The sequence below is a fragment of the Oncorhynchus nerka genome, linkage group LG12, assembly GCF_034236695.1.
Source record: "Oncorhynchus nerka isolate Pitt River linkage group LG12, Oner_Uvic_2.0, whole genome shotgun sequence".
Classification (NCBI taxonomy): domain Eukaryota; kingdom Metazoa; phylum Chordata; class Actinopteri; order Salmoniformes; family Salmonidae; genus Oncorhynchus; species Oncorhynchus nerka.
In genome coordinates this window covers 42,631,511-42,654,643 of record NC_088407.1, presented here as the reverse complement: position 1 = coordinate 42,654,643, position 23,133 = coordinate 42,631,511, and the positions used below count along the sequence as shown (strand labels likewise).

Here is a 23,133-nt window from a genome sequence, read left to right as displayed (position 1 = left end):
GTGTGTCACCCTCTCTCTCCGTTCGTGTGTGTGTGTGTGTGTCACCCTCTCTCTCCGTTCGTGTGTGTGTGTGTCACCCTCTCTCTCCGTTCGTGTGTGTCACCCTCTCTCCGTCGTGTGTGTGTCACACCCTCTCTCTCCGTTCGTGTGTGTGTGTCACCCTCTCTCCCGTTCGTGTGTGTGTGTGTCGTGTGTGTGTGTCACCCTCTCTCCGTTCGTTCGTGTGTGTGTTCGTGTGTGTGTGTCACCCTCTCTCTCCGTTCGTGTGTGTGTCACCCTCTCTCTCCGTTCGTCTCTCTCCGTGTGTGTGTGTGTGTGTCACCCTCTCTCCGTCCGTGTGTGTGTGTGTGTCACCCTCTCTCTCCGTTCGTGTGTGTGTGTGTGTCACCCTCTCTCTCCGTTCGTGTGTGTGTGTGTCACCCTCTCTCCCGTTCGTGTGTGTGTCACCCTCTCTCTCCGTTCGTGTGTGTGTGTGTCACCCTCTCTCTCCGTTCGTGTGTGTGTGTGTCACCCTCTCTCTCCGTTCGTGTGTGTGTGTGTGTCACCCTCTCTCTCCGTTCGTGTGTGTGTGTGTGTGTCACCCTCTCTCTCCGTTCGTGTGTGTGTGTGTTCGTGTGTGTGTGTGTGTGTCACCCTCTCTCTCCGTCCGTGTGTGTGTGTGTGTCACCCTCTCTCCCGTTCGTGTGTGTGTGTGTGTGTGTGTCCCCTCTCTCCGTTCGTGTGTGTGTGTGTGTCACCCTCTCTCTCCCGTTCGTGTGTGTGTGTGTGTCACCCTCTCTCTCCGTTCGTGTGTGTGTGTGTGTGTGTGTGTGTTCGTGTGTGTGTGTCACCCTCTCTCTCCGTTCGTGTGTGTGTGTGTGTCACCCTCTCTCCCGTTCGTGTGTGTGTGTGTCACCCTCTCTCCCGTTCGTGTGTGTGTGTGTGTGTGTCACCCTCTCTCCGTCTCCCCTCTCTCTCCGTTCGTCGTGTGTGTGTGTGTGTCACCCTCTCTCTCCGTGTGTGTGTGTGTGTCACCCTCTCTCTCTCTCCGTCGTGTCGTGTGTGTGTGTGTCACCCTCTCTCTCCGTTCGTGTGTGTGTGTGTGTGTCACCCTCTCTCTCCGTTCGTGTGTGTGTGTGTCACCCTCTCTCTCCGTCTGTGTCACCCTCTCCTCCGTTCGTGTGTGTGTGTGTGTGTGTCACCCTCTCTCTCCGTTCGTGTGTGTGTGTGTGTGTGTCACCCTGTGTGTGTGTGTGTGTGTGTCACCCTCTCTCTCCGTTCGTGTGTGTGTGTGTCACCCTCTCTCTCCGTTCTCTCTCCGTCGTGTGTGTGTGTGTCACCCTCTCTCCGTTCGTGTGTGTGTGTGTGTGTGTCACCCTCTCTCCCGTTCGTGTGTGTGTGTGTGTGTCACCCTCTCTCTCCGTTCGTGTGTGTGTGTGTCACCCTCTCTCTCCGTGTGTGTGTGTGTGTCACCCTCTCTCTCCGTCGTGTGTGTGTGTGTCACCCTCTCTCTCCGTTCGTGTGTGTGTGTGTGTGTGTGTGTGTCACCCTCTCTCTCCGTTCGTGTGTGTGTGTGTGTCACCCTCTCTCTCCGTTCGTGTGTGTGTGTGTGTCACCCTCTCTCTCCGTTCGTGTGTGTGTGTCACCCTCTCTCCGTCACCCTCTCGTTCGTGTGTGTGTCACCCTCTCTCCGTGTGTGTGTGTGTGTCACCCTCTCTCCGTTCGTGTGTGTGTGTGTGTGTCACCCTCTCTCTCCGTTCGTGTGTGTGTGTGTGTCACCCACCCTCTCTCTCCGTTCGTCCGTGTCGTGTGTGTGTGTGTGTCACCCTCTCTCCGTCGTTCGTGTGTGTGTGTGTGTGTGTGTCACCCTCTCTCTCCGTTCGTGTGTGTGTGTGTGTGTGTGTGTCACCCTCTCTCTCCGTGTCGTGTGTGTGTGTCACCCTCTCTCTCCGTCGTGTGTGTGTGTCACCCCTCTCTCCGTTCGTGTGTGTGTGTGTGTGTGTCACCCTCTCTCTCCGTTCGTGTGTGTGTGTGTCACCCTCTCTCCGTTCGTGTGTGTGTGTGTGTCACCCTCTCTCCGTTCGTGTGTGTGTGTGTGTGTGTCACCCTCTCTCTCCGTTCGTGTGTGTGTGTGTGTCACCCTCTCTCCCGTTCGTGTGTGTGTGTGTCACCCTCTCTCTCCGTTCGTGTGTGTGTGTGTGTGTCACCCTCTCTCTCTCCGTTCGTGTGTGTGTGTGTCACCCTCTCTCTCCGTTCGTGTGTGTCACCCTCTCTCCGTCGTGTGTGTGTGTGTGTCACCCTCTCTCTCCGTTCGTGTGTGTGTGTGTGTGTCACACCACCTCTCTCCGTTCGTGTGTGTGTGTGTCACCCTCTCTCTCCGTTCGTGTGTGTGTCACCCTCTCTCTCCGTTCGTCGTGTGTGTGTGTGTGTGTCACCCTCTCTCTCCGTTCCACCCTCTCTCTCCGTTCGTGTGTGTGTGTGTGTGTGTCACCCTCTCTCCCGTCCGTGTGTGTGTGTGTGTGTCACCCTCTCTCTCCGTTCGTCGTGTGTGTGTGTGTGTCACCCTCTCTCTCCGTTCGTGTGTGTGTGTGTGTGTGTGTCACCCTCTCTCTCCGTTCGTGTGTGTGTGTGTCACCCTCTCTCTCGTTCGTGTGTGTGTGTGTGTCACCCTCTCTCTCCGTTCGTGTGTCTCTCCGTTCGTGTGTGTGTGTGTCACCCTCTCTCTCCGTTCGTGTGTGTGTGTGTGTCACCCTCTCCGTCTCCTCTCGTGTGTGTGTGTGTGTGTCACCCTCTCTCTCCGTTCGTGTGTGTGTGTGTGTGTCACCCTCTCTCTCCGTTCGTGTGTGTGTGTGTGTGTGTCACCCTCTCTCTCCGTTCGTGTGTGTGTGTCTCTCCGTGTGTGTGTGTGTGTCACCCTCTCTCTCCGTTCGTGTGTGTGTGTGTGTGTCACCCTCTCTCCGTTCGTGTGTGTGTCTCTCTCTCCGTTCGTGTGTGTGTGTGTGTGTCTCTCCGTCGTGTGTGTGTGTGTCCCTCTCTCTCCGTTCGTGTGTGTGTGTGTGTGTGTCACCCTCTCTCCGTTCGTGTGTGTGTGTGTGTCACCCTCTCTCTCCGTCGTGTGTGTGTGTGTGTGTCACCCTCTCTCTCCGTTCGTGTGTGTGTGTGTTCGTGTGTGTGTGTGTGTGTGCACCCTCTCTCTCCGTTCGTGTGTGTGTGTGTGTGTGTGTGTGTGTGTCACCCTCTCTCCGTTCGTGTGTGTGTGTGTGTCACCCTCTCTCTCCCGTTCGTGTGTGTGTGTGTGTGTGTGTGTCACCCTCTCTCTCCGTTCGTGTGTGTGTGTGTCACCCTCTCTCTCCGTTCGTGTGTGTGTGTGTGTTCGTGTGTCACCCTCTCTCTCCGTCGTCGTTCGTGTGTGTGTGTGTGTCACCCTCTCTCTCCGTGTGTGTGTGTGTGTGTGTCACCCTCTCTCCGTTCGTGTGTGTGTGTTCGTGTGTGTGTGTGTGTCACCCTCTCTCCGTTCGTGTCGTGTGTGTCACCCTCTCTCTCCGTGTGTGTGTGTGTCACCCTCTCTCTCTCCGTTCGTGTGTGTGTGTGTGTGTCACCCTCTCTCTCTCCGTTCGTGTGTGTGTGTGTGTCACCCTCTCTCTCTCCGTTCGTGTGTGTGTGTGTCACCCTCTCTCTCTCCGTTCGTGTGTGTGTGTGTCACCCTCTCTCTCTCCGTTCGTGTGTGTGTGTCACCCTCTCTCTCCGTTCGTGTGTGTGTGTCACCCTCTCTCTCCGTTCGTGTGTGTGTGTGTCACCCTCTCTCTCCGTTCGTGTGTGTGTGTGTGTGTGTCACCCTCTCTCTCCGTTCGTCGTGTGTGTGTGTCACCCTGTCACCCTCTCTCTCCCGTTCGTGTCGTGTGTGTCACCCTCTCTCTCCGTTGTGTGTGTGTGTCACCCTCTCTCTCCGTTCGTGTGTGTGTGTGTGTGTGTCACCCTCTCTCTCCGTTCGTGTGTGTGTGTGTGTGTCACCCTCTCTCTCCGTTCGTGTGTGTGTGTGTGTGTGTCACCCTCTCTCTCCGTTCGTGTGTGTGTGTGTGTCACCCTCTCTCCGTTCGTGTGTGTGTGTGTCACCCTCTCTCTCCGTTCGTGTGTGTGTCACCCTCTCTCTCCGTGTGTGTGTGTGTGTGTCACCCTCTCTCTCCGTTGTCACCCTCTCTCTCGTGTGTGTGTGTGTCACCCTCTCTCTCCACCCTCTCTCTCCGTTCGTGTGTGTGTGTCACCCTCTCTCTCCGTTCGTGTGTGTGTGTGTGTGTCACCCTCTCTCCGTTCGTGTGTGTGTGTGTCACCCTCTCTCCCGTTCGTGTGTGTGTGTGTGTGTGTCACCCTCTCTCTCCGTTGTGTGTGTGTGTGTGTGTGTGTGTGTCACCCTCTCTCCGTTGTGTGTGTGTCACCCTCTCTCTCCGTTCGTGTGTGTGTGTGTGTGTGTGTCACCCTCTCTCTCCGTTCGTGTGTGTGTGTGTCACCCTCTCTCTCCGTTCGTGTGTGTGTGTCACCCTCTCTCTCCGTTCGTGTGTGTGTGTCACCCTCTCTCTCCGTTCGTGTGTGTGTGTCACCCTCTCTCTCCGTTCGTGTGTGTGTCACCCTCTCTCTCCGTCTGTGTGTGTGTGTGTCACCCTCTCTCTCCGTTCGTGTGTGTGTGTGTGTCACCCTCTCTCTCCGTTCGTGTGTGTGTGTGTCACCCTCTCTCTCCGTTCGTGTGTGTGTGTGTCTGTGTGTGTGTGTGTCACCCTCTCTCTCCGTTCGTGTGTGTGTGTGTGTGTGTGTGTGTGTGTGTCACCCTCTCTCTCCGTTCGTGTGTGTGTGTGTCACCCTCTCTCTCCGTTCGTGTGTGTGTGTGTGTGTGTGTCACCCTCTCTCTCCGTTCGTGTGTGTGTGTGTGTCACCCTCTCTCTCCGTTCGTGTGTGTGTGTGTGTCACCCTCTCTCTCCGTTCGTGTGTGTGTGTGTGTGTCACCCTCTCTCTCCGTTCGTGTGTGTGTGTGTGTGTCACCCTCTCTCTCCGTTCGTGTGTGTGTGTGTGTGTCACCCTCTCTCTCTCCGTGTGTGTGTGTGTGTCACCCTCTCTCTCCGTTCGTGTGTGTGTGTGTGTCACCCTCTCTCTCCGTTCGTGTGTGTGTGTCACCCTCTCTCTCGTTCGTGTGTGTGTGTGTGTCACCCTCTCTCCGCCGTTCGTGTGTGTGTGTGTGTCTCTCTCCGTGTGTGTGTGTGTGTCACCCTCTCTCCCGTTCGTGTGTGTGTGTGTGTGTGTGTGTGTCACCCTCTCTCTCCGTTCGTGTGTGTGTGTGTGTCACCCTCTCTCCGTTCGTGTGTGTGTGTGTGTGTCACCCTCTCTCCGTTCGTTCGTGTGTGTGTGTCACCCTCTCTCTCCGTTCGTGTGTGTGTGTGTGTGTGTCACCCTCTCTCTCCGTTCGTGTGTGTGTGTGTGTCACCCTCTCTCCGTGTGTGTGTGTGTGTGTGTCACCCTCTCTCTCCGTTCGTGTGTGTGTGTGTGTGTGTGTCACCCTCTCTCCGTCCGTGTGTGTGTGTGTGTGTGTCACCCTCTCTCCCGTTCGTGTGTGTGTGTGTGTGTGTGTGTCACCCTCTCTCTCCGTTCGTGTGTGTGTTCGTGTGTGTGTGTGTCACCCTCTCTCCCGTTCGTGTGTGTGTGTGTCACCCTCTCTCTCCGTTCGTGTGTGTGTGTGTGTGTCACCCTCTCTCTCCGTTCGTGTGTGTCACCCTCTCTCTCCGTTCGTGTGTGTGTGTGTCACCCTCTCTCCCGTTCGTGTGTGTGTGTGTGTGTGTGTCACCCTCTCTCCGTTCGTCCGTGTGTGTGTGTCACCCTCTCTCTCCGTCGTGTGTGTGTGTCACCCTCTCTCTCCGTTCGTGTGTGTGTGTGTCACCCTCTCTCTCCGTTCGTGTGTGTGTGTGTGTGTCACCCTCTCTCTCCGTTCGTGTGTGTGTGTGTGTCACCCTCTCTCTCCGTTCGTGTGTGTGTGTGTGTCACCCTCTCTCCCGTTCGTGTGTGTGTGTCACACCCTCTCTCCGTTCGTGTGTGTGTGTGTGTGTCCCCTCTCTCTCCGTTCGTGTGTGTGTCACCCTCTCTCTCCGTTCGTCACCCTCTGTGTGTGTGTGTGTGTGTGTGTGTCACCCCTCTCTCTCCCGTCCGTTCGGTGTGTGTGTGTGTCACCCTCTCTCTCCCGTTCGTGTGTGTGTGTGTGTGTGTGTCACCCTCTCTCTCGTTCGTGTGTGTGTGTTCGTGTGTGTGTGTGTGTGTCACCCTCTCTCTCCGTTCGTGTGTGTGTGTCACCCTCTCCGCTCCGTGTGTGTGTGTGTCACCCTCTCTCTCCGTCGTGTGTGTGTGTGTGTGTCACCCTCTCTCTCTCCGTTCGTGTGTGTGTCACCCTCTCTCCGCTGTGTGTGTGTGTGTCACCTCTCTCTCCCGTTCGTGTGTGTGTGTGTCACCCCTCTCTCTCCGTTCGTGTGTGTGTCACCCTCTCTCTCCGTTCGTGTGTGTGTGTGTCACCCTCTCTCTCCGTTCGTGTGTGTGTGTGTGTCACCCTCTCTCTCCGTTCGTGTGTGTGTGTGTGTGTCACCCTCTCTCTCCGTTCGTGTGTGTGTGTGTTCGTGTGTGTGTGTGTGTCACCTCTCTCTCCGTTCGTGTGTGTGTGTGTGTCACCCTCTCTCTCCGTCCGTGTGTGTGTGTCACCCTCTCTCTCGTGTGTGTGTGTGTGTCACCCTCTCTCTCCGTTCGTGTGTGTGTGTGTGTCACCCTCTCTCTCCGTTCGTGTGTGTGTGTGTGTGTCACCCTCTCTCCTCCGTTCGTGTGTGTGTGTGTCACCCTCTCTCCCGTTCGTGTGTGTGTGTGTCACCCTCTCTCTCCGTTCGTGTGTGTGTCTCCCTCTCTCTCCGTTCGTGTGTGTGTGTCACCCTCTCTCTCCGTTCGTGTGTGTGTGTCACCCTCTCTCTCCGTTCGTGTGTGTGTGTGTGTCACCCTCTCTCTCCGTTCGTGTGTGTGTGTGTGTCACCCTCTCTCCGTCACCCTCTCTCCGTTCGTGTGTGTGTGTGTGTGTCACCCTCTCTCTCCGTTCGTGTGTGTGTGTCACCCTCTCTCTCCGTTCGTGTGTGTGTCACCCTCTCTCTCCGTTCGTGTGTGTGTGTGTGTCACCCTCTCTCTCCGTTCGTGTGTGTGTGTGTGTCACCCTCTCTCTCCGTTCGTGTGTGTGTGTGTGTCACCCTCTCTCTCCGTTCGTGTGTGTGTGTGTGTCACCCTCTCTCTCCGTTCGTGTGTGTGTGTGTGTCACCCTCTCTCTCCGTTCGTGTGTGTGTCACCCTCTCTCTCCGTTCGTGTGTGTGTCACCCTCTCTCTCCGTTCGTGTGTGTGTGTGTCACCCTTCTCTCTCTGTTTGTGTGTGTGTCACCCTTCTCTCTGTGCGTGTGTTTCACCTCTCTCTCTCTCTGCGAGCACCTCACCCTCTCTGTGCCTGTGTGTGTGCGCGCACGGTCTATAACCTACCTCCTCTGTGCCCGGTAGCCGGCCATGTCCAAGAGGGTCTTCCTGGGGAAGGAGCGGATCAGCTTCTGCACCTGTTGTTTCCACGACAACAGTCGCTTCTTCTGCGTCTCTGTGAATGCCTGCAGTTGGAGAGGGGGGTGAGAGGGGGAAGGAGGGGTTGCAGTCAGAACATAGAGACGTTCTAATGTGATACATTTCACCCTGGAGCTAAATAAGGGTCTGAAGAAGTGTATAAAGAAAAGTCTTGTCTTGCCGGGCAGCCGAGCGGAAATGGAGGAAAACTCGCCTCCCTGCGGACCTGGCATCCTTTCACTCCCTCCTCTCTACATTTTCCTCTTCTGTCTCTGCTGCTAAAGCCACTTTCTACCACTCTAAATTCCAAGCATCTGCCTCTAACCCTAGGAAGCTCTTTGCCACCTTCTCCTCCCTCCTGAATCCTCCTCCCCCCTCCTCCCTCTCTGCAGATGACTTCATCAACCATTTTGAAAAGAAGGTCGACGACATCCGATCCTCGTTTGCTAAGTCAAACGACACCGCTGGTTCTGCTCACACTGCCCTACCCTGTGCTCTGACCTCTTTCTCCCCTCTCTCTCCAGATGAAATCTCGCGTCTTGTGACGGCCGGCCGCCCAACAACCTGCCCGCTTGACCCTATTCCCTCCTCTCTTCTCCAGACCATTTCCGGAGACCTTCTCCCTTACCTCACCTCGCTCATCAACTCATCCCTGACCGCTGGCTACGTCCCTTCTGTCTTCAAGAGAGCGAGAGTTGCACCCCTTCTGAAAAAACCTACACTCGATCCCTCCGATGTCAACAACTACAGACCAGTATCCCTTCTTTCTTTTCTCTCCAAAACTCTTGAACGTGCCGTCCTTGGCCAGCTCTCCCGCTATCTCTCTCAGAATGACCTTCTTGATCCAAATCAGTCAGGTTTCAAGACTAGTCATTCAACTGAGACTGCTCTTCTCTGTATCACGGAGGCCCTCCGCACTGCTAAAGCTAACTCTCTCTCCTCTGCTCTCATCCTTCTAGACCTATCGGCTGCCTTCGATACTGTGAACCATCAGATCCTCCTCTCCACCCTCTCCGAGTTGGGCATCTCCGGCGCGGCCCACGCTTGATTGCGTCCTACCTGACAGGTCGCTCCTACCAGGTGGCGTGGCGAGAATCTGTCTCCTCACCACGCGCTCTCACCACTGGCGTCCCCCAGGGCTCTGTTCTAGGCCCTCTCCTATTCTCGCTATACACCAAGTCACTTGGCTCTGTCATAACCTCACATGGTCTCTCCTATCATTGCTATGCAGACGACACACAATTAATCTTCTCCTTTCCCCCTTCTGATGACCAGGTGGCGAATCGCATCTCTGCATGTCTGGCAGACATATCAGTGTGGATGACGGATCACCACCTCAAGCTGAACCTCGGCAAGACGGAGCTGCTCTTCCTCCCGGGAAGGACTGCCCGTTCCATGATCTCGCCATCACGGTTGACAACTCCATTGTGTCCTCCTCCCAGAGCGCTAAGAACCTTGGCGTGATCCTGGACAACACCCTGTCGTTCTCAACTAACATCAAGGCGGTGGCCCGTTCTTGTAGGTTCATGCTCTACAACATCCGCAGAGTACGACCCTGCCTCACACAGGAAGCAGCGCAGGTCCTAATCCAGGCACTTGTCATCTCCGTCTGGATTACTGCAACTCGCTGTTGGCTGGGCTCCCTGCCTGTGCCATTAAACCCTACAACTCATCCAGAACGCCGCAGCCCGTCTGGTGTTCAACCTTCCCAAGTTCTCTCACGTCACCCCGCTCCTCCACTCTCTCCACTGGCTTCCAGTTGAAGCTCGCATCCGCTACAAGACCATGGTGCTTGCCTACGGAGCTGTGAGGGGAACGGCACCTCAGTACCTCCAGGCTCTGATCAGGCCCTACACCCAAACAAGGGCACTGCGTTCATCCACCTCTGGCCTGCTCGCCTCCCTACCACTGAGGAAGTACAGTTCCCGCGCAGCCAAGTCAAAACTGTTCGCTGCTCTGGTCCCCCAATGGTGGAACAAACTCCCTCACAACGCCAGGACAGCGGAGTCAATCACCACCTTCCGGAGACACCTGAAACCCCACCTCTTTCAGGAATACCTAGGATAGGATAAAGTAATCCTTCTCACCCCCCTTAAAAGATTTAGATGCACTATTGTAAAGTGGCTGTTCCACTGGATGTCTTAAGGTGAACGCACCAATTTGTAAGTCGCTCTGGATAAGAGCGTCTGCTAAATGACTTAAATGTAAAATGTAAATGTTGTCAGTCAGGTGTGTCTGTGCGTGTATACCTCGTGAAGAAGGCACTTGTCAATGAGCTGCAGGTAGGAGCTGATGTTCTCTTCGTCGGGCCTGGACACCAGGAGCTGTGTGCAAACTGGAGAGCGAAAGAGAGGAGAGGGTGAGGCAGGGGGCCTTTGATGACACAGAGAGGGTTTGAGCGAAGAGGAAAGCTCAGGGGAAACCTGGCCCCACTGATTTCCATCTTCCACATTTGTTCTGATATGGCCACTGTTTCCTCAGCACATAACACTGACTTGGTAATGGAGAGGAAAGGAAGTCAAGAAACCAAAAAGCCCCATACTAGAATGTTCCTTATAGCACCCTTAAAAAGGGGCAATTTACTCCAAATGTTTTTCATTAGTCCACTTTTGATGCAGTCCCAAAAAGTGTGAATATCAGCATTAAAGTTTTCAAGATATATCACTTTCAGTCTCCTGATGCCCAAAATGAAGTAAACGCAAAAAGCCTATAATGTTGCCTTTTGCGTCATCAGACTTTTCCAGGAAGTAGACACAGGCTGTCAGGCTAGCTCTGACGCTCTCATGTGCAAAATAATGATATTTTGAGACCACATCGATGGTGGACTGGTGGGCAAGATATGAAAATTGTTTTTTGATTTAAATACCCCTTTTATTTTGACCACTGTGATCCCAGGTGTTCAGTTTCTTTCAGTGCAGTCTCTCAGCAGCACCTACAGCAAATGTGTTGTGCGTAGGACAACGTTACGTCAACTTCACTTCCCAACCTACGGGACTAGATCCTCTGTACCTTTGCCCATGACGCGGGTGAACTGGCCGGGGATGTCCCCCTCGGCGATGAGTGCGGTCCCCGTCTCCCCCTCCCCTCCTCCCGGGGCGGCGCTGCTCTTCCCGTCTGGGCTCAACAGGGGCCTGTGTGCGGTCGAGGAGGGAGAGCTGGGGGACGACTCATCGCTGGCCACCGCCTTGATGGGCGTCAGGATCATCTGGTGGAGCTCGGCGAGAGGGCCACGCAGGTTACCGCCCTCCAACACATCCTGGGAGAGAGAGGGAGAGAGTGAAGGGGAAAAAGAATACAAGAAAGTGATAGAGAGAGAAAGTTAAGAGAGTGACAAGAGAGAATAAAGGAATGAGAAAGGAAAGAGGTCACAAAGATGAGGGAAAAGAGAGGAGTGAAAAGAAAGGAGAAGGTAGGTGTAGCAGGGAGGAAGTCAAATCAGCATGATTCATATGAAGGCGCTTCTTTAACATCGAAGACTCACATCAGCGGCTGGTACGCGTGGAGGCCTGCAAGATGCTAAATGTGTTTATGCTAATTAACGGTCAATTACCGTGAGACCGGCAGTCTTTTGCATGACATTAACCGGCATACCACCACAGCCCTAGATGATACCAAAACAGTTCCGGACCATTACAGTAAGGGAGGCAAATATGCACATTCCTATTCAGAGGAGAAGCATTCTAGAAGTCTATGTCAGAGTCCTCGCTACACCAGCAGCTGTCAGGTGGGCGACGGGATACCAGCCATGAGATGACGAGGGAAAGTAGTTCCAAAAATACACGCACGTTTCGCTCCTATCCTGTCTGCTTCTAAAGTGAAAGGAGAGCTTTCAAGGGCCCTCACTTGGACATCTTCCTAGTATTGTTTTCACCAGTCTTTCCCACTACGTGCAGAGGGAAGGAAGAAGTCGAACCGAGGAAAAAGAGAACGAGCAACTGTCCTAACTTCAGTTGACTGACCCTTTAGAAAGGAAGTCAAAAGCTGACCCCATTTGTCCGCCTACTCCGCTCAATCCCAATCCCAAAAATCAACCCCTAGACCCTACGCACTCACAGATCTGAGAGGGTTTGACTGGTGTAAGCAATATGGTAACAGCTCCACTTGTTCACAACGATATTGCTTATACTGTACCTGTCAAATCCTCTTAGATTGCCACAAGTGTACAGGGTGTAGGGTTTTAGAGGTTGATTTGGGATTGGGCCTCCAGACATAGTAGAAGCTTTGTGACAATTCACTCAACCTAAAAGTTGACAACTTGCACCGCTGACCTTCTCTAGGCAACGCAGCATTTTCTGACGCTCCTTCAGCTTCTGAATGCTGATCACTATCTTGTGCCGTGCCCCTTTGGTGACATTCTGCAGAAGAAAAACACAACGACATGTTAAATACACAGTGAAACTAATAATGAATAACTCAAAGTGTTGAAACTGAAAATGTCCATCATTTTACTTAAAGCCTGCGGTTAAATTTGTATTTTTTATTTGACCTTTATTTAACTAGGCAAGTCAGTTAACACATTCTTATTTTCAATTACGGCCTAGGAGCAGTGGGTTAACTGCCTGTTCAGGGGCAGAACGACAGATTTGTACCTTGTCAGATCGGGGATTTTAACTTGCAACCTTTCGGTTACTAGTCCAACACTCTAACCACTAGGCTACCCTGCCGCCCCAATGATTTTTAACTTGTTATAAGCACGAATGAGCCGTTATAATGTCTTATTTGTAACGCTTAAAATACCAGATCATGTCTATCAGCTCTTTGAAGGCAGTGACTTTCAATGCCCTAACATTTGCTGTTGCATTCCTAGTACATTTTCCTTAGGTATTCCCATAGTTTAAGCCATCTATGCTCTGGTTACTACTGACCTGTGATTCCAGCTGCTGTTCGGTCAGTGACATCATCTCGTCATAAGTCATAGTGGAGAAGAGCGCCGCATATTTGTGGAGACGGAGGCTTTTCAGCCAGGCTGGCACATCTGTAGGCACACACACACACACACACACACACACGTCAGACCAATGTCACATGTCTAGGGCACAGCTGGAGTAAGTCAGGGACCTATGACATCACAGATGGGGTAGTGTCCTCCTTTCTGGTAATCCCTCTCACCATTAAAACTGGCCTAATGACTCAGGGGTGTCCCAAATGGCACCCTATTCCCTATTAAATACTTTACTTTAGACCGGTGCCCATAGAGCTCTGGTCAAAAGTAGTGTACTATATAATGTGGCATTTTGGAACCCTGCAACTCTAACCTTTCCTGTCAAGGCTGTGACGTAAACATTGATACAAGAGACCACCTCATATTTTGGTCGCTAGCTGAGAGAGTTTTGGTTCTATGACCATTAGTTGACTAGAAGCGTAAAAAGGAAAATTATACCGCTCGCTATGGTTGTTGTGCGGTGAGAGTGCAAATGTCAATTCACTTAGCGGTCTTTCACTTTACTGCTTTAAAAATCATGTTTCATTGCCACTTCATAATTGGTAAGGCTCTAAACAAAGAATAAAATGGCCTTTCTTTCAAAATCTTTGACCCTAAGCCAAGACGTACAAATCTAGAAACTGCCACTGTTAGCAGGATGGACCGTTCAGGACCCATATTCAAAGCGTCTTGGCGTAGGAGTGCTGATATACGGTCAGTTTGCATTTTATATCGTAATGAATAAGAGTATACGAACAGGACGACGGACCTGACCCTTAAATCAGCACTCCTACGCTGAGACACGTCTGGAATATAGGTGATGGATGGAACGCTTCGGGGAACTAATGTTTATATTGTTAACGCTTAGCAATGCTTAGTAATCTCTACTCAAAGAACTCTGGTGGGAGTTGACTGTAAATATACTGGTGTTTTTTTATTAACTCCCCCCCCAACAACCACAAACAGGCGAGTCATCTCACTCTTCCTGTAGATAGCTACGGTGAAGTTAAGTTCAGGGTCATGTTCATTAGGCACCCAATGGAAGAAAATGGACTGAAACAGGGAGGGAACTACCTGGACTACGAAACACAAAATGTTCCATTTCAGTTGCAAAACGCTTTCAAACATTGTGTGCCCTAATGAACACGACCCAGAAGACGACTTGGACGCTCTGTCAGTTATCTTTCGAGAATTTTACTTGTCAGAGGGGGATGTGGTGCCAAGAAACGTTACTGTACTGTATGCAGGCAGGCAGGGACTGTTCCGATTTGAATGTCAGTCTGGATAAGGGGCATTTGCTGAACTAATACGTGTCAATGGTAGTGAGGGTCAAGCAGTGTTTCCCCTACCATTGTAAAGCTGGGGCAGGCCCCCCTGCCCAACTCTGTTGGTCCCCAGAGGGCCTGGATGTTGCTTTGGGGGCCTTTGCGCCACGCCTGGACAATAATCTAAGGGAAAGACTGGGGTAAAGAAGTGGGGAAACTTGTGAAAATGCTTCAGCCGGCATCAACTATAAAGCTCCCGACTCCATTTATGGAGTGATATTAATTCCAACATACATTTGATCTGAATTCATTAATTTTGAATTTGTATTCATAAATTGAATCAACTTGTGCAACGCAAAGTAAAAAAATATTGAATACAAATTCAGAATACAAATTCTAAAATGATTAAATTCGGATAACATTTCTGTTGGCACTAATATCACCCCATACACCTTTCCTCACACACACCTTTCTCAAAACCAAATAACCAAACAATTCACACAACTATCCCAATGAAAAACCAACATCGGCTTAAAACGAGAGTTAAGGCTATCACTCAACCAAAACCATCATTTTCATGATGTCACGTACATTTGGCTTCAGGGTTATATGGGGTATATGAACCAGATGTCACTGTATGTGTCATGTCCTGAGACTGACAATGCGACAGGGTCTAAAAGAAAGCCACCCCTGAAAGATGTCATCGGAGACGGACTGGAGCATGTTTGCTTGTGTCCTGTCTGTGCCCCGCCGTTGTTACTGTAGTCAAGACTTATCCGAGCCCTTAACATGAGCGGCAGTGGTGCATAACAACTTAAAATACCATGCGACAGGTGTCTTGTTTCCTGTTGCCACGTTCACTCAAATATGTGCACAGACAAGACATCAGAGATAGGTCTAATAAGTGATGAAACCATAGAATGTGATATTTTGAACTATGTACAAAAAATAAAAAAATAAAATCCACAAAGTACCATTGATGTGACCAATGTTGTGTTTTTCTGTAGGCTACATTCAGAATTATGTGACAACAGATGGGATGTTCATTTCTATGAAAGGGAAGCTGGGGGAAGGGGTGGCTTGTGAACACCTGGAGAAAAGCAAGTTGCTTGTTTGATCACTACACTATAAATTGAGAATTGATATTCTCCCATAATGTTTTCCAGGAACTCCTTTCAAACCATATGTTTGGTGTGTGAGGGACTGTTTCCCAGAAAGGAAGAGCAAGGAGGGAGATGTGGTTTCTCGCAGGGTGAAGCGATCTGTTTTGTTTGGCCAGTTTTTTTTTTGTGAAAGATCACTCATGACCCCTGGTAACCTCTGGATCAATTGTTGATTGATTGGTTTGGTTGCCCGCCCCTCCCTCAATTACACCTCTTCAATATTAACCTCCTCAGACCAGGACAAAAGCTCTGTTGGACTGACACTGCGACTGATATTTAGAAGTTTTAACATTTTAAATCAATGACCAGATCACTACACTACAAATCTAACTGCCAAAAGCAGGGGGGGGGGCAGCATTGGCCACCTCAAAACAAACAATCAATGAGGGACATGCTGAAGTGAACACCCTCCACTCCCCTAGTCCCCAGCCCCCATGGCTGCCTCCTCAATGCTACTCTGTCCACTGTGCCTAAGCTACGCATGAAAGCGGTGGAGTACCGAACTCACCCCTCATGCAGCTGCCCTCCTCGTGGAATGTGCTGCTGCGGTGCAAGCCTCCTCCATCCTCCAGGTGCTCACTGCCGCCACTGCCCGACGACGCTACGCTGCTCTGAGGGGAGAGGGGAGCGTGGTGAGGGTCGGTGGGGGCCAGCCCCAGCCCTCCTCCTCCCCGGGGACCGCGCAGGTCCTCCTGGGAGATCCAACCATGACCCAGGCCCAGGGCTTGGCCGCCCGACGAGGAGGAGGAACTGGCCAAGGAGCAGCCGCTCATCGGGGGGGTGAGGGACACCGAGCGCTTCAGGGGACTGTGCTGCCCGCCGCCACCGCCGGACAGGACTGCAAGATACACACAAGAGACAGGGGGAGGCCCAGACTGTTAGAAAGGGGCTCAGCGGTCTGTTTACCATGATACTACTACAACACACTGTGTTAGCTAGAGAACTAGTAGGGACATATGGACAGATGGGCATGGTGAGGCCCAGACCAGACATGAGCCTTAGCCCCCTGCTCAACTTTGATACTGTAATCAATGTAGTGATGACAACACCCATTCACAATACACGGTTCTCCAGCCAGAAGTCTCTGTCTGCACCAGAGGGAAGTAGGCTAGTGGTGACGGAGCTCTAGTTAGAAGTGAAAGCAGCTTTTCAGTCAGAGCGTCTGGATTATGGAACACACAGCCAATCAGTGTGAGAGAGTACAGTACCGTTGCTAGCTTTCAGGAACGCCTGAAAAAGTGGCTAAAGGTAAACCAGTCATGTGAACATGAAGACACTTCGACTCAAGATTTCAGATACTGTAGGACCAAGAGACATTTAAACACTGATGTAATATTATAATTACATAGTCTATTGTTGTGTGTGTGTGTGTGTGTGTGTGTGCGATATACAGTTGAAGTCGGAAGTTTACATACATTTAAACTCAGTTTTCCACAATTCCTGACATTTAATCCTAGTAAAAATCCCTGTCTTAGGTCAGTTAGGATCACCACTTTATTTTAAGAATGTGAAATGTCAGAATAATAGTAGAGAGAATGATCTATTTCAGCTTTTATTTATTTCATCACATTCCCAGTGGGTCAGAAGTTTACATACATTAGGTCAAACATTACGGTAGCGCGTCCACAAGCTTCCCACAATAAGTTGGGTGAATTTTGGCCCATTCCTCCTGACAGAGCTGGTGTAAATGAGTCAGGTTTGTAGGCTTCCTTGTTCGCACACGCTTTTTCAGTTCTGCCCACAAACTTTCTATAGGATTGAGGTCAGGAATTTGTGATGGCCACTCCAATACCTTGACTTTGTTGTCCTTAAGCCATTTTGCCACAACTTTGGAAGTATGTTTGCGGTCATTGTCAATTTGGAAGACCCATTTGCGACTAAGCTTTAACCCTGACTGATGTCTTGAGATGTTGCTTCAATATATCTACCTACTTTTCCTGCCTCATGATGCCATCTATTTTGTGAAGTGCACCAGTCCCTCCTGCAGCAAAGCACCCCACAACATGATGCTGCCACCCCCGTGCTTCACGTTTGGGATGGTGTTCTTCGGCTTGGAAGCCTCCACCTTTTTCCTCCAAACAAAACAATGGTCATTAAGTCCAAACAGTTCTATTTTTGTTTCATCAGACCAGAGGACATTTCTCCAAAAACTATGATCTTTGTGCCCATGTGCAGTTGCAAACTGTAGTCTGGCTTTTTTATAAGCGGTTTTGGAGCAGTGGCTTCTTCCTTGCTGAGCGGCCTTTCAGGTTATGTCGATATAGGACTCGTTTTACTGTGGATATAGATACATTTGTACCTGTTTCCTCCAGCATCTTCACAAAGCAGATGTCCTACCCAACTTGCCAAAACTATAGTTTGTTAACAATACATTTGTGGATTGGTTGAAAAACTAGTTATAATGACTCCAACCTCAGTGTATGTAAACTTCCGACTTCAACTGTGTGTGTGAGATATAGATATATATATATATCTCTGAGTGAGTGAGTGAGTGAGTGAGTGAGTGAGTGAGTAAGATACAAAATTATGTGAAAACCCCTTTCAAATTAGTGGATTCGTTGCTGACAGGTGTATATATAAAAAATAAAATCGAGCACACAGCCATGCAAGTGACTTTCAACGTGGCACAATCATAGGTTGCCAACATCAAATGTCTGCCCTGCTAGAGCTGCCCCGGTCAACTGTAAGTGCTGTTATTGTGAGGTGGAAATGTCTAGGAGCAACAACGGCTCAGCAGCAAGGAGGCCACACAAGCTCACAGAAAGGGACTGCCGAGTGCTGAAGCGTTTAGCGCGTAAAACTATATTCTCGGGTGCAACACTCATTACCGAGTTCCAAACTGCCTCTGGAAGCACCTTCAACACAAGAACTGTTCGTTGGGAGCTTCATGAAATGGATGTCCATGACCGAGAAGCCACACACAAGCCTAAGATCACCAACGCCAAGTGTCAGCTAGAATGGTGTAAAGCTCGCAGTCATTGGACTCTGGAGCAGTTGAAACGCGTTCTCTGGATTATTGAATCACGCTTCACATCTGGCAGTGAGACGGACAAATCTGGGTTTGGTGGATGCCATTAGAACGCTACCTGCCCGAATGCATAGTGCCAACTGTAAAGTTTGGCGGAGGAGGAATAATAGTCTGGGGCTGTTTTTCATGGTTCGAGCTAGGCCCCTTAGTTCCAGTGAAGGGAAATCTTAATGCTATAAGCATTCACTGACATTGTGGACGATTCTGTGCTTCCAACTTTGTGGCAACAGTTTGGGGAAGGCCCTTTCCTGTTTCAACATGACAATGCCCCTGCACACAAAGCGAGGTCCATACAGAAATGGTTTGTCGAGATCGGTGTGGAAGAACTTGACTGGCCTGCACAGAGCCCTGACCTCAACCCCATCGAAAACCTTTGGGATGAATTGGAACGCCGACTGCGAGCCAGGCCTAATCGCCCAACATCAGTGCTTGACCTCACTAATGCTTGTTTTATACATAGATATTTTAATAGTGTGTTACATTGTAGCATTGTATTGATGTACTGATGTTGATGGTTCTCCTCCCAGGGACTACAGATTAACTTTTGCTATAGCTAAATCTGGTGCAATGGCATGTTGTACATGGTCCCTGACAAATAAACAAAAAAATAAGCATGCTGCATACTCAAAGTTGTGTGGTTAGGGGGCTAGCTACTGCGGGTGGGGTGCTGGTGGCGTAGGGTGTTGTATTACGAGAATCAGAATCCCGCTTCGAGTCGACACAGCCTGCCTTGTGTTCAAACGGTTGTCTACCTTCTAACAACATTTCTGTAGTTAAGACGGAGACCTAGAGAATCACTTCCGTTCCTACGCAGTCATTGTAAATAAGAATTTGTTCTTAACGGACTTGCCTAGTTAAAAAAAAGAAAAGAGAAGCCAGGTCACACAAAATCTGTCCCATTTGTGAGTGAGTGAGATATATATATGTCACAGACCTTCCAGAAGAAGCTAGAGCGGGCACACTGGCTGAGAAGGCAAATGAGATGATGTACAGGAGAGCACTTTGTGCCGCCCGCCAGTCTCTTTCTCTCCCTATATGCAGCACCACTAACTGTGTTGGCCTGGCTATGTATAGGACTTCACGGGCTGATTTAAAATAGTTTCCCAGCTAACATTACATGCTCCAGTCCCTAAATATTAGCCATTTTCCTTACATATAGACTCTCCACAAAGGCTACCTTACATGGGTAAGGGATGGGGCTAGGGAGGTACAGTGCGGTAAAAGATGGGGAGGAATGATTTTATGTGAAAATTATTATACCAAAAGGTGAGGACAACAATTCACCTGACAAGACTGAATCCAAACATTACTCTGGTGATTTTACGTGTATTTTACATTTACTGTACTTTTCGCCGCATTTGTTGATCACTATATCTGAAAATACTCTGGATATTCCTGGAAAATGTGACTCATTTTAGGAAACTAGTCATGTGTCGCACGTCACTACTTCACATGAGAGGTATTTGAACACGTATTTGAAAGCGTTTTTTTGTGTGGCAGAAATGCCTTTTGGAACATGTGAAATTTCACGTGCCTTAATAACAAACTTGTAATGCCATTTGTAAATACGGATACAATTATTAACTTACAAGCCTAGTTGGTTTAGCCACAGAAAAAGTCAGAAACCTTCACGCTATCCATAATTGGCTGAGATAGTAGATGGGCTGGACATCCCGAGAGATGAGTTGGATTGCAAGACACACACAATGGATTGGTCTGCCATGTAGCATGCTTCTGTCTATAACATGAGCTGCTCAGCGTGAGTAGACAATCCATTCAACTGCAGCTTTTTTGAAAGATATCACGAAGAACTGCAATGAAGAAGTTGATCGAGTTTTGAAATCAGCGGAATGCCTGGTGGAAGCAGAGTATGATAGCTAAGGAAATTCTGGCGTTTAATTGCAAATATGGGGTGGGAGTCGAAAAGAGAAAATACAGAAGGCTGTTGTATAAAATGGATTACATCTTCAAACTAAGGGCAACCATGGCATCCGTGACAGAGAGGGAGAAGCGTTCATCCATGTATACGGGTAAGAGTCTAGCTAGCTACATTTTTCAGATCTTACATGTTTCTAATTTTGTCAGAAAATAATTTATTGCAAGTTATAGCGTACAGTTAGCTAGCCAGGTAACGTTAGCCGACTGACACACTTGCTAACGTTACGTGTATAATCTGTGTAGTAATATTATTTGTATCTCAGAAAGCAATTTGCATTGGTAGTTATAGCCTAATGTTAGCTAGCTAGCTAACATTGAACCTAGTTGGTTAACTTTAGTTATCCGGAGATTCATGCATGGTAGTAACATTATGAGTTGGGATTATGCTAGCTAGCTAGCTACATGTCTAAACAAGGCGGCACTATGCAAGTAACCATTTCACTGAACTATTTACACCTTCTGTAACCTGGGCATGTGACAAATAAACGTTGACTATATTTGATATAGTGTGTGTTTACCAGAGACAGTAATGCGAAGAACAACATGACCAGCACCAAAGTCAAATTAGGATATAACGTTAGGCCAACGAGTGTCCAAGTTCTAAAATCATGCGGTAGAAATCCCTGCTTTTATTTCGTCACACTCACAAGTTAACATTAACTTAACGTTAGTTTCCAGATAGCTAACTAGCTAGCTAACAAAAACATTGTTTAGAGACTTGCTTTTAGTGGCCTGGTTTTCTAGATTGACATATCCTAAATACATTTTTAAGCGAATGGGCTTGTTGCCAGTTGTGATATTTTGGAACACCATGCTGCAGATGTCATGCAGCATGTCGTTTTTGTGCTTATACTTTTTCAAAACGGACGACAATAGAATGTTTGAAGACAACGGTCTTCAAACATGTCAATAGAAGTAGTATAAACCAGCCTTTAGTCTGAAACTTTTGGTCGTTTAGTACATGGTCTCACATGTGAATCCTTTTTATTTTATTTATTTCAACTTTATTTAGCCAGGTAGGCTAGTTGAGAACAAGTTCTCATTTGCAACTGCGACCTAGCCAAGATAAAGCATAGCAATTCGACACATACAACAACACAGAGTTACACATGGAATAAACAAAACATAGTCAATAATACAGTAGAAAAATAAAAAAAAGTCTTTATACAGTGAGCACAAATGAGGTAAGATAAGGGAGTTATAAGGCAATAAATGGTGGCAAAGTAATTACAATTAAACACTGGATTGGCAGATGTGAGGAAGTAGAATATGCAAGTAGAGATACTGGGGTAAAAAAAGGAGCAAGATAAATAAATCAATCAATATGGGGATGAGGTAGTTGGATGGGCTGTATTACAGATGGGCTGTGTACCGGTGCAGTGATCTGTGAGCTGCTCTGACAGCTGATGCTTAAAGTTAGTGAAGGAGATATGAGTCTCCAGCTTCAGTGATCTTTGCAGTCCGTTCCAGTTATTGGCAGCAGAGAACTGGAAGGACAGGCGGAATTGGCTTTGGGGGTGACCAGTGAGATATACCTGCTGGAGCGCGTGCTACGAGTGGGTGCTGCTATGGTGACCAGTGAACTGAGAGAAGACGGGGCTTTACCTAGCAGAGACTTGTAGATAACCTGGAGCCAGTGGGTTTGGCAACAAGTATGAAGCGAGGGCCAGCCAACGAGAGAGTACAGGTCGCAGCAGTGGGTAGTATATGGACCTTTAGTGACAAAACGGATGGCACGGTGATAGACTGCATCTAATTTGTTGAGTAGAGTGTTGGAGGCTATTTTATAAATGACATCGCCAAAGTCGAGGATCGGTAGGATGGTCAGTTTTACGAGGGTATGTTTGGCAGCATGAGTGAAGGATGCTTTGTTGCGAAATAGGAATCCGATTCTAGATTTCATTTTGGATTGGAGATGCTTAATGTGAGTCTGGAAGGAGAGTTTACAGTCTAACCCAGGGGTCCCCAAACTTTTTCCTGTGAGGGCCACATAACTTTTCCCTTCTCTGATGGGGGGCCGGTGTCAGTTTGTAACAGAAAAAGTGTGACGATCGTAGGGGAGCTTAAAAAATGTATTGTTTTCCAGAAAGCCACACATAACCAAATAACCCTTTCCAGGTTCTTTACAGAAAAAAAGTCAGGAAACAAATAATAACACTATTAATGAAATAAATAATAACTAAATAACTCTCTGGGTTCTTCATAGAAAAAAAAACCATGGAACATTAACTTTCTGTCGTGCCATGCACAATCTTAACAGATAAAAGTTCAGCTCAGTTGTCAGAGCAGAATCTCTGACACATAACCTCATAGTCCGCCCAAACCCGTATGCGGTAGCGTAACTACAGCCTCAAGCTCATTAGCATAACGCAACGTTAGCGATTTCTAAAAATCGCAAATGAAATGAAATAAATATGCCTGTTCTCAAGCTTATCCTTTTCTTAACAATCCTGTCGTCTCAGATTTTCAAAATATGCTTTAGAAACAGAGAAAATCACTAATTTGTGTAAGAGTGGTGATAGCTAGCTTAGCATTAGCGTTAGCATTTAGCACGCAACATATTCACAAAAACCAGCCAAGGAATCAAATAAAATAATTTACCTTTGAAGAACTTCAGATGTTTCAATGAGGAGACTCTCAGTTACATAGCAGATGTCCAGTTTTTCCTGAAAGATTCTTGTGTAGGACACATCGTTCCCTTTTGTTACTATGCATTTGGCTACCGAAACTAACCGAAAATTCAGTCACCTACATGTCGAACTTTTTTCCGAATTAACTCCATAATATCGACTGAAACATGGAAAACGTTGTTTGAATCAATCCTGAAGGTGGTTTGTCATATTTCTCTCCGTTGAAAGCACCGCCCTTGTAGCCTGGTTTGTTCTGAGATTTGAATGGAAAAATACCGGGACCTGACTTTTGCGCACCAATTGCCACGCAGACACCAAGCGGGACACCTGGTAAATGTAGTCTCTTATGGTCAATCTTCCAATGATATGCCTACAAATACGTCACAATGCTGCAGAGACCTTGGGGAAACAAGATAAAGTGTCCGTTCATTCCTGTCGCATTCACAGCCATATAAGGCGATCATGGAAAACGTAGCCTCAGAAATCCTGTGCATTTCCTGGTCGGTCATACATCTTGGTTTTGCCCGAAGCATTTGTTCTAAGGGACTCACAGTGAAAATCTTTGCATTTCTGGAAACGTAAGACTGTCTTCTTTCCAAAACTA

General features: G+C 48.9%; 1 protein-coding gene across 1 annotated transcript in view; it reads right to left on the bottom strand.

Annotated features, from left to right (window-relative positions):
- LOC115139092 (protein Smaug homolog 1-like) overlaps positions 1 to 23,133 on the bottom strand; it is a 119,444-nt gene that overhangs the window by 37,375 nt on the left and 58,936 nt on the right. The window contains exons 4-10 of the mRNA XM_065025606.1: positions 15,442 to 15,771; positions 13,855 to 13,965; positions 12,450 to 12,559; positions 11,853 to 11,939; positions 10,594 to 10,840; positions 9,834 to 9,919; positions 7,513 to 7,631 (exon numbers count right to left, since the gene is read on the bottom strand). Coding sequence (XP_064881678.1) covers positions 7,513 to 7,631; positions 9,834 to 9,919; positions 10,594 to 10,840; positions 11,853 to 11,939; positions 12,450 to 12,559; positions 13,855 to 13,965; positions 15,442 to 15,771 — 1,090 coding nt within the window. The remainder of the gene's footprint in view (positions 1 to 7,512; positions 7,632 to 9,833; positions 9,920 to 10,593; positions 10,841 to 11,852; positions 11,940 to 12,449; positions 12,560 to 13,854; positions 13,966 to 15,441; positions 15,772 to 23,133) is intronic.